This window comes from Malaya genurostris, chromosome 3 (assembly GCF_030247185.1).
Source record: "Malaya genurostris strain Urasoe2022 chromosome 3, Malgen_1.1, whole genome shotgun sequence".
Taxonomy (NCBI): domain Eukaryota; kingdom Metazoa; phylum Arthropoda; class Insecta; order Diptera; family Culicidae; genus Malaya; species Malaya genurostris.
In genome coordinates, this window is record NC_080572.1 from 288,364,323 (window position 1) to 288,382,819 (window position 18,497).

Sequence of the window (18,497 nt, forward strand, 5' to 3'; positions counted from 1 at the left end):
CATTGCACCTGACTCTGGAAAGAAGAGTTAAATGCACAGTTTTTTATCTGGAATAGAAAAGTTTTCACTCTGGAGAGAAATTATAAGATTGATGATTGCCTCGTAAGCTGTCCGCTAGCGGCATAAAAATTGAAAATCTGTCTTGTCTGTGACGTTTCTGTCGTTTCGCTGAAACGTCAAACAAAAACTTCTTTATTCACGTCTGTTTGCTTTTGCTATGGTCTATTCTCACGACTTTTATCAGGAAAGACCAACCTTTCAGTCATCATTTTTGCAAGAGCAAAGGAATTTCGGCTGTAATCAAGAATATAAACATTCAATTTTTTTAATCGTAATACAAATAATTTGTCATCATTACAAATAGTTTGACCTGCGTGGAAAGATTCAATCTGTTTTTAAAGTGAGCGATATGGAATGTCTTTAAAACAGTGATGATTCCGCACAACATTCTGGTCAACGTGGAAGAAAACATACGCATCAAAATCAGCTGGCGGAATTTGGCTCCGGAATTGCGGAAGGTAAAGCGATGGTTTATGTAAAGGCAGGCTTAGTCATTTAGAATGGGTTTATTTTTTTTTCTTGCTTTCCGCCAGGCATTGGGTGATAATGAAAAACGTTACGAAAAGTTGATTCTTGAGTACAGTCTCAAGAATCAACTGCGTTATCGTGGCAATTTAGGTAAGTGTGACAATGATATCAGTGAATATTGATTATGCTATGTGTTTCCGAATACCTGCAGTGCATAACACATTTGGTCATGAAAAGCTGTACTATGAAAAACTGATAGAGGAGAATATTCGCGCGCTGCATCTTTTTCCGTACCATTTGGCCGATATCGTGACGAAGGGCCTCCGATTGACTCCTTTCAATTATTACACTGGTGAGTAATAGGCAATTTCAAAAGTATTGTGTGGCTTTGCTGATTAATTTTTAAATTTTAGATATGCTAGTGTTCTTGCTAAATAATGATAAAAATTACGACTCGTTGCCTAATTTTACCGCTGCGGACTGCCTACGGGTGGTGGGAGTGGGTCGCAATGAATATCTGTCCATTTCTAGCGATCTGAAGACTGGTTCTCCGAAGTTATTTTTCAAACGAAATCCGTACTATCTGCTGCCGAAATTTCCTCGTCGGATCGTGATCGAACCCTGGTGGAAGGTCGAAATGGGCTATGTGCTTGAAAGTGACGTCCAGTCGTTGGGCCTCGAAGAACTGTCGGTTATCGACCGGTTGATTGACTATGGTCCGCAAACGGCTGGCGCACTGCACTACGAGATTGTGCACAGCCTGTACCGACGAGGTTTGATCTATCTCGATGTGCCAATTAGCGGTGAGGACAAGATCAGCATCCCACCCTTGCAGAATTTTGTGATGAACAGGGTATCCGGAGACTACTTTGAAAATCTTCTGTATAATGTGTTCGTTACCGCCGATGAGCAGTCGACAATCGCTGAGGTGGGGTTGTGGATTGTGATTGTGACGAAGAATTATAATAATGGTATTTTCACAGCTTGCTCAAATCCTTCAAGTGCCACTGGATACGGTGAAACAGGCGACATCGCTTTTCTGTCGATTGAACTTTGCCCGTCGGAAGCAGACAAATTTTGTCAACAACGTTGAACCGGACGAAAGCTGGAAAAATGCCAAACGAGATTTGGTTCAACAGCAGCAACAGCATGCCGGAATTACAATTTTTAACTATCACTCCTTGCTGCTCAGTCAGGACTCGATCGAAAGCGAACAGAGTGATCGGCCCGGTGATCTTACCATAGGTTCACTGGATAGTCCGAGTCCGGCGGATGACAGTCCGGTTGATTTGTCAACGTTCTCCGATGTGAAACCCGACGACGGTCGACCACCGTCGGACGCAAAACGTGTCGGTTTCATTTTTGATTCCACACTGACTGCCTTTCTGATGATGGGAAATCTTTCACCCGGATTGAAAACACACGCCGTGACACTGTTCGAGGTGGGTAAGCTGTGTGACGAAGGGATGAACGATTTTCTCCGTGAGTTGGAGAAGGTTTCCATCCTGGATGCCGACGGGGAAGGCGAAGTCAGTCGCTATTTTCATCATGCCATAATTTTAAGATCGACAATCGTCGCACTGAAAAACGTCCTCAACACCGAGCTAGACTTGTTTCGCCTGGAGAGCTTGGAAGCGTTAGACCTAAAGACGAGAACTCGTCTCCTGGAGAAAAAGTACAAATTTCTGATTGCCGCAGCGCCACTGTCGGGTGTTCTGTCCACGCCATTCACCATTCCGTTCTTCGGTCAGTTCTATCGAACTTCGACCAATTCTCACATTTGGACGAAACTTTTCTACTATCACATGAGCGGCTACGGACCGCCCAGTTTGTTGCTCATCAAGGGCAGTGTTCTAACCCACTTACCCCGGCTATTCCTCGGCTATGGAAAACTGCTCATCACCATCGTCCACACCGAATCGTTTGTACTGAATTCGGAAAAGTTCGCAACGTTGAACGAACACCTGAAGAATGGCTGTGTACTGATCCAGGGCTACGGAATCAAACAACCGGCCGAGACACACTACGAAGTGTTTCCATTTATGGATTGCAATGGTCGGGCTTCCAGCAATTGGAATCAGCATTCGGCGGTTCGACGGTTGGCCGAGGTGCTAGATTTACAGCGTAGTTTTGGTTATTTGACGTTCGTAAGAACTGGGGTTCCAGATTATGGTAGGGACCTAATTGACAATGAAGAATTCATCGTTTTACCTAACTAACTATTCCACTTAGGTTGCGAGCAGTATGACGAGAATGTTCGGTTGATTCGAGAAAAGGCCAAACCGGAAAAAGAGTCCGTTACAAAGAAAGATCAGCAAAAACCAAAGCCTGTAGGTTTTGTATAAATTCGATTGGTTTATTTTTAGCTTACGAACTGTTCGATTTTGCCCTTCCTGTAGGTACGATCGGATACGATCGGTTCCATCACTTCGATCGAAAGTGACGATGCTAGTCTGATCGAGGATATCCGTCGTACTCGTAGTGACGTCCCAACCGAGCCGGGTTGCTCGGAGATCGACGAACCACACGACCAACAGGTCAATCAAGAGTTGGTGCTAGAACTTGAAGATGCCAGTCGAAATGCGGATTCCGATACGGACATGCAGAGACGTTCTTCGAAGAATAATATGGAGGTTGGTTGGTCGAAGGGGTTGGTAGTGCATTTTGTGGTTCTAAAATCTTCTCGCTTTCAGGAGTGGACTCTGCTGGATGTTCATTTCGGAATTCCTCTGTTTGACGTTGATTGCAATACCGCCATATGCCAAAACATCATCAAGAAACTATGCTCTGAAGAGAAGTTAGTATCGCTCGTATGTTGTTTATTCAAGAGACCGTCTAATTTCTTTTTTTTAAATTTTGCAGTATTGCAAACATCCTGGATGTCAACGCGAAAATGGAGCAACGTTACTTAAAATTTATCTCGCAGTGTTTGGTAAGCTAAATACGGTTATGTGCCGTTAAACACAAACATAGGATAATCCTTCAAATGATCGCTACCTGAATCGGCCGGTATAAGCCGGAAACAACGTTTCCGTTTGACCGGTCAGTAAAGACACTGTACTTCGGTACGAAACAAAAAGTACGGGTGTGTAATGTCAGAGACATAACTGGATGTCTTAAATACGAATAAAACTGACACGCTTTCTTTATACTTCCGAATTCGAATTGGTAGTATCGATTGTGTGGATTGTGCAACTTTCCCCCTTTTCACTACTAGAATTTTAAACGATGCGCCTAGACTAAAGTACAGATTAGTTACATTAAACATTCGAAACGCAATTAAATATTATGAAATAATCAGTATAGTTCTTTATAATAAAATAATGGCATAATGGCACGAGTGCTCCGATGCGGTCTAGGAAAATGCGGAATGAATGGAGCGGAAAATTCTAAAATTCTTTCAGAAAGCGTAAGCTTCTTGCTTTCTCGATGAGTGTCCTGCTCATCCTTCCCGCTACTCCGTTTTGCTAAGCATTGTACGGGTAAGTCTTCTCGTGGCGTACTTCATCTTTCATCTTCCTCGCATCTCTTTGCATTGAAATGCATCTTCAATCCGTTCTGATAAATTTTACTGATCGAAAGAAGACCGTACCACTTCAAACTTTTGGAAACAATGAGAAAAACTTGCCTTCCTTGCACTCGGACGATGGTTTTGAGCTGGTTTCAGTCCCGATATTCAACTGGACGAGTATAAAAGCTAAACCATGGTCGAAAATCAATCAGGTCTTTTTGTGCGTGAGGCAGAACTGGACATTGTGGTGAGAACCTTCCACCATCAGTAGCAAAAGCAGATCTTCTGCGTGGTGTAAAGTCTAATCTGGACCTGGATTCTGGTCCATCTGAATTCGGAACTTAATTTGATTCTAATTCTAAATTCTGGAATTAGAATTTTGGAACTGGCCTCTTGACTAGAATTTAAAACTGAATTTAGTATCTTAGTTTAAGTTTGGAACTCGTATCCAGAATTCTGATTTAGAATTCCTAAGTAAAATTGAAAATATGATTTCAAGATCTGCATACTGGAACAACATTTAGGATCTGAACTCCGAACCAGAATTTTGGAACTCTCTTCTGAATCGTAATTCAATTCCTGAATTTAGTTTTAAAATTTACATTCAGGTTCAGAATCCAGTTTTGACCTTCTGGGACTAAATTTTTGAATTGAGTTCAGTTCCTCAAATCAGATTCGGAATTCAAGATTCAAATTCAAATTAAGTGCTAGAACGTGGATTTTAAAAATGAGTTCAGTTTCAGAGCTCTAGAACTAAATTCATAAACTGAGTTTGTGATTTGGAGTCGGAGTTAGTCCCAGGTTTCGAAATTAGTTCTTTAATTCAATTCGCTTTCCTGAATGTCCAGAATTCATGTACTGATGTAGATAAATAAATTTTGGCCAAAAGTATTCAACAGTTGTAAACATCGGATAAATTCCACAAACGGGTTCGTTTTAGAATCACTTAAATATTCTCAAAAAATATTTTTATGCCGTTTTACTATCATTACTCAGTCATACTTCAGTATAGACGCACTGTTATTGATATTCACGTCCTCCAGTTAAGTCTCTGACATTACCCACCCACATTTTTTTGCAGATTTACGAGCTTTCACCGCGCCCGACGTCAACGCAGTGCCCGATGTCCCGAGTTCCATTATTATTGGTTTTAAAATGCCATCCATGAGTCGTCAACCTTGAAACCGATTCCCACAAGTTTTTGTGCCGTGGACTTCGGTTCATCAATGTGCGCTTCCACATTCGTCCAAACGAATCGACGTTAGCTTCCTCAACAACCCGACTTTCCGTGTTAGACCGTTGTTTCTCTCAGGCTTCTTTGGCATCTTTTGCGTCCTGGACCATGTAATTAGTCGTCTCCAGACTCAAACCGATCGTTCGTAAATTCTTTTCTTCGTTGATTTCTTGACCTTCAGTCAGCGACACAGCGTTCCAGGATTTCACGCAGATGAGCGTTATCTTCATGGCAAACGCCGACGTGGTGTAATTTTCTTGTCCTTTGAGCCTCTCATGAAACGGTAAAGCAAATGCGCTGACATGACCGCTTCCAGCGATTGGTACCCCAGAACCGGCTCCTCCGTTGGAATTATTTCCTCCCTTTATGGCCGAATCTGAGCCCGTAATCTGTTGCAGAGTAAAATAAAAATTGTTATTTAAAGCAACAACCCTACGTTGCTAGGCGTTGCTAAGTCTATATAATACATTCGTTGGTTAGATATTGAGTGACTACTTCGATTGCAACACCAACACTGCAAGGTTTTTTTCCGCTTGATGTCCCAAAACACTATCTGCTGTATTTAAGGTGGACCGTCAAGCTATTGAAGGAGAATTCACCCAAAAATCTTTAACTTTAGTGCAATAAATTAGGTAAACAGTTTTATTCACGTTGCAATCAGCTGTTTTTTTTATGTTTCGACTTTGATCTGATCAAGATGGCGTCGTGACAGGTGGCCGGCAAATGGGCAAATAGCATTAACTTTACGTTTACTTAGCGATAACCACTAAATAATCCATTCACAATTCACGGACTAAATTCTCCAAATCTTTTTTTTGTCTGTTCAACAGTATTTCGAAGACGAAAGCATGGAACTAGTGAAACCGGGCAAGTTCGTTCCGAAGCCACGAATCAGTTTAGCCTTTGAGAATGGCAAAATCATCAGTTGGAATGGCAAGTAATCAGCGAAGGCCTACGACGATTTCTAACCGAAATCTCCTCCAATTCCAATAACACCAAATCGAAAACACTACCCCGAATTCCAGCAAAACAAAAAAGATAACATTCCGTTCAAAAAAATCGAATGCATTCCAGTTTCGTGTGAACTAATTTTAACACTTTTCTAGTAGATTGGCTAGCAGGTGAAATTTTAGCCACGTGGTTTTTTCTTTCGATGAAGCGAGCTTCATGGTGGGTATAGTCCGTTCCGTACTGAAGAACAAAGAAGAGTTTTTTATTTTATAGATTTGTGATGTAGATTCGCGTCAAACCCTACCCTCTCAGTGATTTCATATAGCAACAGGAAATACATGTATTTCAAGTGAAAAAAAACGGAGTATTCTTTCATTCGAAAAACCAAAAACCGACCCCGAAATCTTGATAGTTTATTAGATTTATTTCCATGCATTAAAAATTTTCAATGAGACAAACTATTTCTCTAACTAAAAACGTATCTAGGATCTGATAACGATGCTGTACAATTGCAAAGGCAATCTGGTGTAGTTGGATTTTTTTTGTTTTGTTTTGGATTGACTAGAGAAAATACTTTATAAGGCAATTGATTTGTATAATACTTCAATGATATGTGGTTGTTAAAAGTTTTGATTCTCCGCTAAATTTACGACTAGGTTTTAACATTATTATTATCTTCATCAAAGGTTAACAGAAAGCTCTGGAAAACCCCTAAAGCTTTTTTCTATTCGATTCGCTAATGTACATTGTCCAGTAGGCGATTGTAAAGATGAGAAAGCTAAGCGGGAAGATGATCAGCGAGATTTGGTCCAAGCGGCCTCGTTGCGAGCCGGCATACATCAGCGCCACGTCGGCCACGTTCCGGAAGCTGTGAACACTAAAAAAGCGTTAGTTTGGCTCTGTGTATGTATGTGTGAGAACTTTCCCTGTCAGCATTTATGTTTGGGCAAGCTTACCGTCTTCGGGTCATAACGGAAGTGACGTGTTGTGTGTTTTGGAAACTGCCCGACAGATTGCCGATCGAGTTCGCTTTGGATGGATCCCCTTCCTGTGGTTGTACACGGTTTGTACCCGTCACCCTGAGGTTGGCATTTTCTATTCCATTCTCGCGCCGCGCATGGGTCGAGTTCATCTAGATGTTGAAGAGAAAGAACATGACAGAATTACTCTAAATAAGCTAGATAAACGACGTTTCATTACGGGTACGAAAACAACAAATTGGTCGTGTTTGGTTACTAATAGTGCGCAGTGGTACATAATAATACACACAATGAATTCTCCGTAATTCTCAAGTCTATAGAAGGAAAAATTTATTTTCGACCCAACGAACCCGGAGCTAGTTACCATTCAAACAAAGGATAAATTTAATTAAATTATACGCAACACTGAAAAACTCAATAAGTCAATGAAACTCAAAGTAATTTATTTTTAGCACATAAAAAAATGAAAGTTTCCCCCCAACCTATAGCAACACAAAGATTTTTTTGTCTGGCTCTTCCTCGTTTGGGAGACAACTCATTTTTTTTCGTTTGTACTTCCTTTTGGGCCCACTTCTTGATTTTATTTTCTTCAAAACTTTCTTCTTGTTTCACTCGTTTTGTCGTGAATACTTTACTATAGGGCGGTTTTTCGAAATTTACCCTCTGAGAGAGCGAGAAGTTTTTGATCGTGAATATCTCTTGTTCTATCTAACGTATCAACATAATTTTTTCTATATGCCATCGGAAATATGATCATCAATTTATGGTAACATTTTCAGTTGAATGATATAATCACAAATAATTCAAAATTAAAGTTTTCTGAAATGTTTGGTATCAAAGAGTATCAAAAAAGAAAAATCATGACGTCCATCTTGTATCTGAGCGACCTTTCAATTCTGTGCTACCTACTTGGTAGGTATGAATAGTAAACACATGATATATTTTGTTCATTCTAGCCTGCGCAGTTGACAAAGCAGAAAGTAAAGCAAGTATCAAGTATTCTGTTCAGCGTTGAAGCAATCTGCACAGGAAGCAGTTCTACTGCGGGACGTTTGTAGTGCGAGTTTCGCTTCAAACAAGAGCGTTTGTGTCATCCAGTTGCTGGTTGTTTATATTGGAGCAAAATACAACGAAAATTGAACAACGATGGGGAACATTCTACAAAATCAGCCCTTCTAAGAGCTCTAAATGTTATCTAAAGAACTATAAACATTGCTTCTTTGCAAACCGTAGATAAAAATCATCAGTTTAGTGCAAATCTAGAATAATTTGATTAGGTTTGTGCGCTTTTCGTAGAGCGAAATTCGCACCAAACGATTAAAGCCAGCATTTGACTGCGTCACGTGCGAGAAAAATATTGCAAACAGTGTTTAATATCGCCGAGAATTCCACAATTTGGCTTTTCTGAATTGCAGAAAATAATTCAGTACAGCTTTGGCCATTGGGACTGCCTATTTGTGAAAAAGCTGTAAACGAAATCAAGTTAAAAGAAAACCCTTTACCAAAATTGCTTTAGTATTGAATCAATCTGTACAGGAAGCATTTCTGCTGCGGGACGTTCGAAGTGCGTGCTTCACATTGCGTTCACGTTTGCGTCATCCAGCTGCTGGTCGTCGGCATTGGAACAAAATACGACGAAAAGCGAACAACGATGGGGAACATTCTATAAAGTCAACCCTTCTAATGGCTTTAAATGTTATCTGAAGCACTATTAGTATTACTTATCTGTTAAAATATGCAAATCGGAAGCGAAACTAAACAGTTTAGTAAAGGTTTACAGTCTGATAGAAATTTTGGCATTATTTTGTCGTCTCTTTTTAATTGTGTGTATTTGTTCGAATGAGTTTTGTTGACTTCAAGTGTGAAAGTGGTTTCAGATATTTTATTGTGCATTACATATGTATTAAATTAGAGAAAAATTTTCGTATGGTATTGAATAAAAAAGTTTTTCAACGTGTATGTCTTACTTTTGAAGTAAATACTTCAACTTTTCAACATTTATCATATGAGTGAATGATATGTTTTGGATCGTGAATATCTCTTGTTTTATTTAACGTGTCAACATGATTTTTTTTCTCTTGGTCATCGAAGATATGATCAGCAATTTGTGATAGAACTTTAAGTAGTATGAGATAACTCGAAATCAATGTTTTATATAATGTTTGATAGGTAAAGGAAATAAAAATTCGATGCTTCATTCATTCCTGCCTTGTTCGGCTCATACCAGAATCCAGGTTCAGAATCCTTTTCATGGTCGCTCCAATAAATCTTTTGGAGGAACAAAAGTTCTTTGCCCCCCTCTTCATAGTTGCCGCCCCTTCCATTATGAATCCATCACGAGGATTTTTTTTCTCGCGCTCGTTGGGATAATTATTGCGAATAATCAAATATCGCAAAGACACATTTTTATCCAGCTAGTGTTGTGACAATGCCTTTTTCTTGAAATTTAAATTGTCTCATTGAAACATTAATAAGATTCTATCCACGGCCATTAGTTTTGTGAGCTTATCAAATATCCTGATTATAGCTTTCAATCCAGTCTACCATCTGATCAAAATTGACCTGGATTGGTCAGTTCAAACCGCATGCGTAAACCCAATCGGTAATTTTTATTTCCTAGGTTGGTACTATATTTTGTGACATTCCTGTTAAGTTTGAGCAGGATATGTCATATAGTGTGTGTTCGGCAGCTGTTTGTTTACGACACGAGAAATTTGTCTGACTACTTCTACTATGGAAAAAATTGAATCACGAATTTGCTAGAAATTTCACGATTCAAATGGAATTTCGGCTAAGAAATCATGAAAAATTTCGCAGAAGTGTTTTTGGGAGCCTACTCTATCGAGAAAGTAAGTACTTGAATGGCATAAAGTATTCAGTGAGAGTTGTGAGATCGTAGAAAACCACCTTCGTTAACGACGATAACATCGAAAAAGTGAAGCAAATTGTGCTTGAATATCGTCATTTTAGCTTAGAGAGATAGCAGAGGATCTTGGCATATCTTGTGGAATGTCTCATTTTGGTAAATGTTTTGGGTATGAAACGTATCGGTGCCAAGCTCGTACCGAAAGCACCGTCGCATTGGAGCATTATTGTGACTGAATTTTTGGCCAAACAAGAAACGAAAGCCATCGCTCACTCACCGTATTCGCCAAATTTGGCCCCCTGTGACACATCCCGAACCAGAAATGTTCGCTATTGTAGCTTTTAAATAAGCCTAAGTTTATCGAAATTCGTTAGGTTATCTTCGAAAAATTTAGTCCATGAAAAAGGTGGTCACGTCACTTATACCGATCTCTTATACAATTGCGTCTACAGGTCGACGCAATTTGATAAAATATACCATCAAATAGCAACAGCCATACTTGACAGACTTGGCTTTAACGGTGCTCTACTGGAATGGATGCAGTGCCTCAAGGAAGTCATTTAGGACCGTATATATTTTTACTCTATCTCAAATGTTTCAAGCTATCATTCACTGATGATTTCGAACTGTATCATCTGATAAAAGGTCAAGATGAAGCAAGCTTTCTGAAAGATCAATTAGATATTTTCGCAAAATGGTGCCATGTGCACAGAATGGTACTGAATGCTTCCAAATGTTCCGTTATATCCTTCTTCAACGTGAACCGTTTGTGAAAGATTTAGGAGTTATTTTAGACAGCAAACCTGATTTCCAGAATCACGTCGATTAGGTTTCTGCTTGGAAGTTCTTTATTGTGCACTAATCCGGTCAATCCTCGAATATGCAGCTATTGTTTGGTTATCTTATTATCAAATTGACATCGAAAAATAAATAAATAAATTAACAAATACCATTATATCTTCGAAGCCGAAAGTGATAGCCATCTAATCTTTGAACTTGATAAATGACTCAGTAGTATCTTTCAAACAAGCTTAAGCATGTAGTCATCTTCATACAGTCATTTTGAGGTATCTGAGGGTCTCAATTCGAAAGTCGAGCTTTCCAGCAATTCTATTACCTTTACAGAAAGAAATGCAACACTCGTTTATAACATTACGCGATTCATTTTAGTATTTTTTTCATTGTTTAAAAACAATATGCAGTTGAGTTAGAGTTGAGACAGAGTAAAAATATAACGCCCCTGGTTGTGGCCCATTGATCTTGTTAACCAATACCAATACATTTGATTTTATTTTATTTGTTTTGGGATTTTAATGTTAAATTCAAATCAAAAGTTTTACGGTTCATACGAAATTTATAAATTTCACCTGGAGCCGCCATCCGGTTCCAGAGTCACAAAGTGATGAGTGTTAAAATTGTTCAACCAGTTTAATAAGCGCGAATTAAAAATGTAACGAAATTTTCATATCTGATTTTAAAACTCACCCTCATTGAACATAACTCAAAATTGAGTGACGCACCACTCAAATTCATAAAAAGTGCACGTACTCTAAACTTGAGTTACCACCTATCTACTCATTTTTAAGGTAAGGGACGAAACTGTCAAAGTTTGAGTATTTTTTATTCAAAATAAGACAACAATGGTTTTACAAAATTTGAGCTCCTTGCACTTAAAATAAAGAAATTCTCCTACGTTCATGTTTATACATACACGGAGAACCCACAGATCACAAAATTTCAATATTACAATTGTTTTTTCACGCTCTGGTTGTTTCAACTAAAATGTTTTTTAATTTAACTAATACATCTGTTGATTTTGTCATAACCATTCAGGTACACGAAATCGATGTATTCGAATGCTGTCACTTGGCTGAGAACGAAGACAGCAAAGCACAAAACATATTTCTCATTTCACCAGAAACGTTTCATATTGAAAATTTTCAATGGCAATTGAACGTCATTTATGTCAGTTACGTAGTGGCCATTTTATTTAAGTGAAAGTATGCAGATGAACATAAAAGTTAATGGTAAAACAAGTTTTCCATGTACTGGATAGATGTTTTAATTTCTTCTGGGAGTTATGTATTTTCAGATGGTTCATGTCATTGTAAACAACTACGCTTAACGCTTAAATATTACTGCTGAAGTGAAACGATAGTATTTGTATTTTCATGAAAGTGCACCTCTAGCATTCGGCTTATATGCTACAATCTTGAAAACGGAATAAGAAATGCTTCAGCGAGCTATCTTGCAAGGGAAGTAAAAATTTCTTAATACCCTGTGAACATTTTGCTGGGTAATTTCATATTTGGAATTATAATCTATTGTAGCATTTCTACGACATATGTGAGTTTAGTGTTAAAGCTATAATCAGCTACTTAGGCAACATTTCGTAGTTTTAATTGTGAACGATTAACTGCCTCCCGAAGAGACTAACAGTAAAAAATATTTATTGCAATAGGCGTCTTAAGTTCAAATAACTGAATAATTGGTTAAAACAACTTCGACGTTTTTCGCTTTCATGCATTCAAGTAACTTTGTCATTGCTCAGTTACACGAGTGACACCTCATTGAAACATTTCATTTTCCGTTTATGGTGCGTGTCATTGCTCAACTGTAACGTTTCATTACACGTTTGTGGTGCGTGTCTCTGCTGGATATCATTGCTAAACTGCCAGCACGATAAATCAAAAATGACAGTATAGTTGAAGCAACAATCGTTTAGTTGTACCAAATTCTAATCACTCAAATTCAGAAAAAAACAACTAACATTTCAGTTGTTTTGGGATCGTTGGCTTTTCCGTGCAAAGTCATCCTTCCTTTTTTTAAACGGGAAGCGCAAAAAAGTGATTCAAAACCGTTTTCTTTTGACCGGTTTGAAGTCAACAACGATATCCTCATATTGGACTTTTCACTTAGCATTGTTGAAACCACAAAATTTCTATTAAAAACATCTATGATTGATGATGCATGGTTTCCAAACCCGGATCTAGAAACGGTAATAAAAACGACGTGTTGTTGCATCCTTAAATTCGATAAGAGTATTCCGAGAATAAAAACGCCCTAAACTGCAAGAAGTATTTGTTTAACTCAAATGTTTAAAAACTCACGGCTTACTCTAATGTATAAATAAAATGCCTGAGTAAATTTTGCTCAAATCCATAGTCAAATTTTGATCTATTGTTCCAGTTTATGAGTTTGAGTACTCGCAACTCAAACCATTAGTTATGTTCAAAGAGCTGTATTTATATACAATTTGGGGGTTTAACTAATAAGCCACACAAAGTAATTGATATTAGGCAAATAAACATGTTGTAATAAAATCAAAATGGGTACAATGAGGATTTATCATAATTCGGCTGTATTTCAGTAAGTCGGATTCATGAAATTGTCTCCTTTTTAAAATGTCACTTGTTAAAACATTTTAAATTTTTCCACTTAGCGCCTTGTGTTTCCGGAGCCGGAAGTCAGATCTGTATCAAATTTATGCATTTTTGGTTGAACTACGAGGCCTTTGATTTGAATCTAAGATGGTTGGTCTAAGACAATTGGGTGCACTTTTTTTAAAATTTTCTATTCTTTGGTTTACATCACTCTGCAATTTCGAAACCGTAAATCAGAACTGAATGGAGTTACAAAGCAATCTGTGGGACCATAAAACCTTTCAATTAAGGGATATTGAGGGCATTCTCACATACATCCACCGAAACGTTTTGCGTTCTCTACGAACTTGAATTGTGGCGGCCCTTTTGAAAATTTTCTTTTTTTTTGCTCTTTTATATTAGGGGAAAGTGTTATAAAGCGTCCTTGCTGTCCAAAACGTCCCCCTTCGTTTTTTATGTATTGAAGTCATTTATACACAAAGCTTTTAACACTAACAATATTTTTTCCTAAGATCTTTCTGCTATGCGGCGAAACAGTATATACTCTTATAGATCATTTATCGATTTATTGAAATAGTTGTCGAGGTATAATGACATATTTTTATAGTCCGAACTGCGACAAAACCATTCTCTACAACAGGCCCGTACCCAGGATTCGAGAGGGGCCCTCAGATAAAAAAAATCTCAATCCTAATGATGTTTGCCTATGTACAAAGACATCATATTAACAAGATATCCAGCTCTCGCATTTCCCGAACAAATCATTGGCAACATCCTCTTTTGCTAGCATGGCGCTCTCAGGCGAGACCGCATTGCATCTCGTACATAGAAGTAGGGGAGAGAAATGTCGAATTCGTGCGCGCCAAAATAGCAGCACTGCGCACTCATACAATTGACATGATCTGTTGAATGTGACACCGTGCGATGGCGTTGCTGAACTGAAAATTGATGTCGCTTCAAGCTGACAGGGTCTGCTATGTACCTAGTTCTCGGTGTGCCTTTGGTACGGTTTGTTTCTTGGAAAAGTGTTGGCGCAGATTTTAACGTACATATCAATTAGCAAAGAAAATTTCGAATCCACATAGAAAATAATAAACATTGTTGTTATCGATTCCGAAGGCCACTTTTCACAAATGAAAAGCCTTATGGTTTCATACATTTCTTTCAGTTTCGTCCGAATGCGGTTTTCTGTTATCCGGTTGATTCCGGATATACAAAGTGCTCCGAATTGTATTCAAGAATAATGCGACGTAAACTTTCTTGCGACTATACAAATCGTGAAAGTCTTAAATTTTGTGTTTGATGGGTCTCAAAACTGCATAGGCTTTTATTGTAACAAAAGAAAATTGTTCGATAATGCAGAGTTTGCGATCGAGAATGATGCCCATGTTTTTAACAGACAAAACTTTCACAATTGGTGATTGATTATTTGAGTATTCTAATTAAGTCGGTCACTGTACCCATGATATGGTTAATACTTTCTTTACATTCATTGGCATGCCATTTCAAATCTACGATAGATATTCTAAGATCGTTGGTTTACATTATTTTAAATGACGACAATTCACTAAATAGATCAGTCACAAACAGCATGAATAGGAGTAGTCCGAGATGACGTCCTTGTTTTGACTCTCGAAGAACGGAAATAATCTGTCTAACATGCCTCAAAACTATTTTATTATTTGATGGACATGCAAACATAACATACATATGTTCCCAGTTTCAGGTTCCAGAATTAGCGGTCGAATACTGCTAAATGAAACTCATATCGAATTCTCAGAGAGAGAGAGATCAATGCTGTTGAGATCTGGCACATTCTCTGAAAAAAATAAAACGATTTGTTTTTCGCTTCATGAGAGGTCATGTCGGTGCGATTTCGGCCTTTCATACGCTCCAATAGTGCACACTAACACTTGTTAGCGATGATTTTTTCTCTTTTCAAAGTAATCCACGAAAATTATACTTTGACAATCCCAAAATCTCGCTGGCTGGCTTCAGTTCATTGCCGGGTAAACATTAATTAATAATGAACGCGAAATGCTAAAAAATAATGCTAAAAAGTAATGCAGTAATGACGAGCATTTGAGCAGTAGTATCATTACTTAGTAGTTTGCTTCAAGTTTTGCTAATCTAAACAAAACGAAACTTCTAATGTATCGTAGAGAGAAATAATTTTTGATGTCGAAAGCAAAAGAGCAGACCTACGCTCTCGTGCCAAACTAGCATTTGCTAAATTTTTAGCACGATTAAAGTCAAGGTGCGAATCCTCACCGGTGACAGGTTTTATTATACACACTATTTAATTGCCACAGAACTCACCGGTGTCTCCGCCAGGCTGATGGTCGATTGGAGCTGCACCGGGGGAGCGACCTGTACATGGGTGGTTTTGTGCGCCACTCGCCAGTGCTTGTCGTAGCGGATGCCAAACAGGACGATAAAATATTCTATCAGCGCGAAGAACACAAAGAGGGTGCATGATATGAGCCACACCTGTGCAAGGTCACCGAGTCCGAGTCCGGGCCGGTCGCCGTGAACCATGAAATGAGATATATCCGTACGAAACATGTCAGATCGTTTTCATTCAACGTCAATCATCGCTGAGTGGTCACGGAACTCACCTCCAAGCATTTCAGTTCCAGTGCGTCCGGCGAATTGTTGCGAACCGTGTCGAACATGGTGATTAAGGAGAGCAACGTCGTCACCAGCAGCACCATCCGGCCCGGGACGATCTCCGGAACGACCACAAACGAACCCCAGGACATCGAGACGAATAGCGTCGAGGGCAGGTAGTTCTCTAGCAGGTAGCTTTTAACTTCGCGCGAAAGGGTAATCTCCAGCCGGGCGGAACTGTGGTTGTCTGGAAGGGCTTTTCAAAATGAAATCTTGTGCTAAACGAGTACATACATGTGGAACGGAATTAGCGCATCTCACCATCACCGTAGTGAATCGTCTGCGGTTCCTGCTCGGTGTAGAACGAGACCACGTATTTTGGCAATCGGAAGAACTGATCCCCGAAGTCGTTCGGAAAGGTAAGACCATTATCGTTTTTCCAACGGAAGCGCATTTCCTTAACGGTATACTTATCTGGAAGATGAGATGAAAAAGCATAACTCATTACAATGTACGTTGGGTGCTAATTTAACTACTTGAAAACTTACAGCTGCTAAAATCTACCGGACATCTTTGTACGTCTAGTGGATATAAAACGAAATCCATATCGCATTTAAAGATTATTGTTGCTCTGCAAAGGAATCAATCGAGATTTCCATTAACGTAATTCAGTGAAAAAACAATGAATAATCATCCCCCCCTTCCCGGTTCCCTACCCTATGCTCAGTGACAAGGTGCTATTTTTGTACAACCGCAGACTGCTCATTTCCTCGAGCAGGGTCATCACTTTCATCTCGCGCAACTGCCGGATGTAGAGGTCGGGAACCCACACCATGTTCCGCTCGGTCGGTGTCAGCTCCACGTACTGTTTTGTCATTTCCGGTTCCTCCATCGGGGCCAGCCGTAGGTCCTCCCAGATGACTTGCAGAAAGACGTCGATTGAGATCTCCTGGAACGGTGGAAGTGAGAACTCATATATTTACAAAATGCCGCAGTTCGAAAGAAATTTATTTAATCAAAACGAAAGTGATTTGTTTTTGCATAATAAGGTTATGTTTGAAAGGAAAAGGAAGGGCTGGGCAACCACAATCAGTTTGATTACTTTATTTTTTTCAGGAATGCTACACTTAAAGGCCGGACGATTTTCAGTGGCACCGATAGTTCAATATGAAATCTGTCAAAATAACTCTCATTCGCAAGCCATGAGACAACAAAAAAAAAAACTATTTTTAATTTTCCTAATTATTTTTTATTTTGATTGATGTTGAACAGAAACATGGTATTTTTTTATGGAAAACTGATGACATGTGTAACATATTATTCAAAGTATGATTCTTCTACTGATCCCAGCATTCTGGCGACTTATAAGCTCTAATCTGACAGATTTTCTTTGGCTACTTTCTCTAATGAAAATCACTAATCGATTTTCAAATTTACTTCCAAACTGTTTGAATAGAATGTTCAATTTGCTAACTAAAATACGGAATAGTTGGACAAGTTTTCGATGACACGTTTTGCGACATGCGGTACACTGTCACTGTGACAGTGAACTATACTGAGGTCTTTTTTGTGTGTTTTTCTGACGTGGCTTTTTTTACGCGGATTTCCGAAGTTACGCGGTCTTTTTTATGCGAATTTTAAAAGTTTAATTTAAGGTGAAATGTAGCGGAATGCGAAAGTCGCGTTTTTGATCAATTATTCAAAAACTACACCGATTTTCGAAAAACCAAAAACACTTAAGTTTTCGAAATCAAATTTATTACAACTAAGTGTTCTTAGAATTTTGAAATTCTAAGAACACTTAGCCGAGCCGTAATTGGTTTTTGAAATGTATAAACGGTTACTGTTCCGTTCCACGGGGATGATTTTAGAACTGAAAAGTAGTGTTTGTAGCAGAATTTCACAAAGAATCTGAAAAATGCAACTCCAAATTATAAAATTTTAGCTAAAAAATAACCGAAATTTGAAAAAGTTTAAATAAACTTTTTCGCATTTTTTTATTGCTTGCGCGCTGCTGTTTCGTATTGAGGTGGTGTGAGAAATGCACGGTGGGCACAAGCATAGCAAAGTCTTGGCATTACATTCCTTTTGTGGAATTTGGCCTTTCTGTTTCAACAGACTTCGCAGCCGATTCTTAGTGTACAGAATCATTGCATGGCTAGTACTATGGATCCTACTGACACTAAGAATCCTTCCAGCTCGGGGCTCAAACATACGACAACTGGCTTGTAAGACCAGCGTCCTATGCATTGAACCGCCAACCCGGTGGGCACGGTGGCATTATATCGTGAGCAAAAATTATATCTATCTATCTATCTATATATATATATATATATATATATATATATATATATATATATATATATATATATATATATATATATATATATATATATATATATATATATATATATATATATATATATATATATAT

The 18,497-nt window shown here is 38.6% G+C and overlaps 2 protein-coding genes across 5 annotated transcripts in view; one reads left to right on the top strand and one right to left on the bottom strand.

Moving 5' to 3' along the window:
- The first annotated feature begins 242 nt into the window (after nucleotides 1-242).
- Nucleotides 243-6,581, top strand: LOC131436278 (protein FAM91A1). Of its 2 annotated transcripts, XM_058604916.1 has the most exons (11): nucleotides 243-296; nucleotides 365-518; nucleotides 594-678; nucleotides 740-880; nucleotides 942-1,456; nucleotides 1,512-2,700; nucleotides 2,761-2,858; nucleotides 2,928-3,161; nucleotides 3,222-3,325; nucleotides 3,391-3,460; nucleotides 6,104-6,581. In XM_058604916.1, exons 2-11 carry the CDS (start codon nucleotides 432-434, stop codon nucleotides 6,212-6,214), a joined length of 2,634 nt encoding a protein of 877 aa, XP_058460899.1. In that variant the 5' UTR covers nucleotides 243-296; nucleotides 365-431; the 3' UTR covers nucleotides 6,215-6,581. The 2 variants fall into 2 exon arrangements, with proteins under 2 accessions (XP_058460899.1, XP_058460898.1); XM_058604915.1 differs by having other exon boundaries at nucleotides 248-518.
- Nucleotides 6,582-6,657: 76 nt separating this feature from the next.
- Nucleotides 6,658-18,497, bottom strand: part of LOC131438099 (glycine receptor subunit beta-type 4-like) — a 32,983-nt gene continuing 21,143 nt past the window's right edge. The window contains exons 4-10 of one of the 3 annotated variants that reach the window (XM_058607906.1): nucleotides 16,780-17,012; nucleotides 16,612-16,694; nucleotides 16,385-16,537; nucleotides 16,072-16,319; nucleotides 15,773-15,943; nucleotides 7,181-7,356; nucleotides 6,658-7,101 (exon numbers count right to left, since the gene is read on the bottom strand). In XM_058607906.1, coding sequence (XP_058463889.1) covers nucleotides 6,936-7,101; nucleotides 7,181-7,356; nucleotides 15,773-15,943; nucleotides 16,072-16,319; nucleotides 16,385-16,537; nucleotides 16,612-16,694; nucleotides 16,780-17,012 — 1,230 coding nt within the window. In that variant the 3' untranslated portion in view covers nucleotides 6,658-6,935. Of the gene's footprint in view, nucleotides 7,102-7,180; nucleotides 7,357-15,772; nucleotides 15,944-16,071; nucleotides 16,320-16,384; nucleotides 16,538-16,611; nucleotides 16,695-16,779; nucleotides 17,245-18,497 lie in introns of those variants that run through there. The other 2 variants (XM_058607905.1, XM_058607903.1) reach the window with 2 other exon arrangements.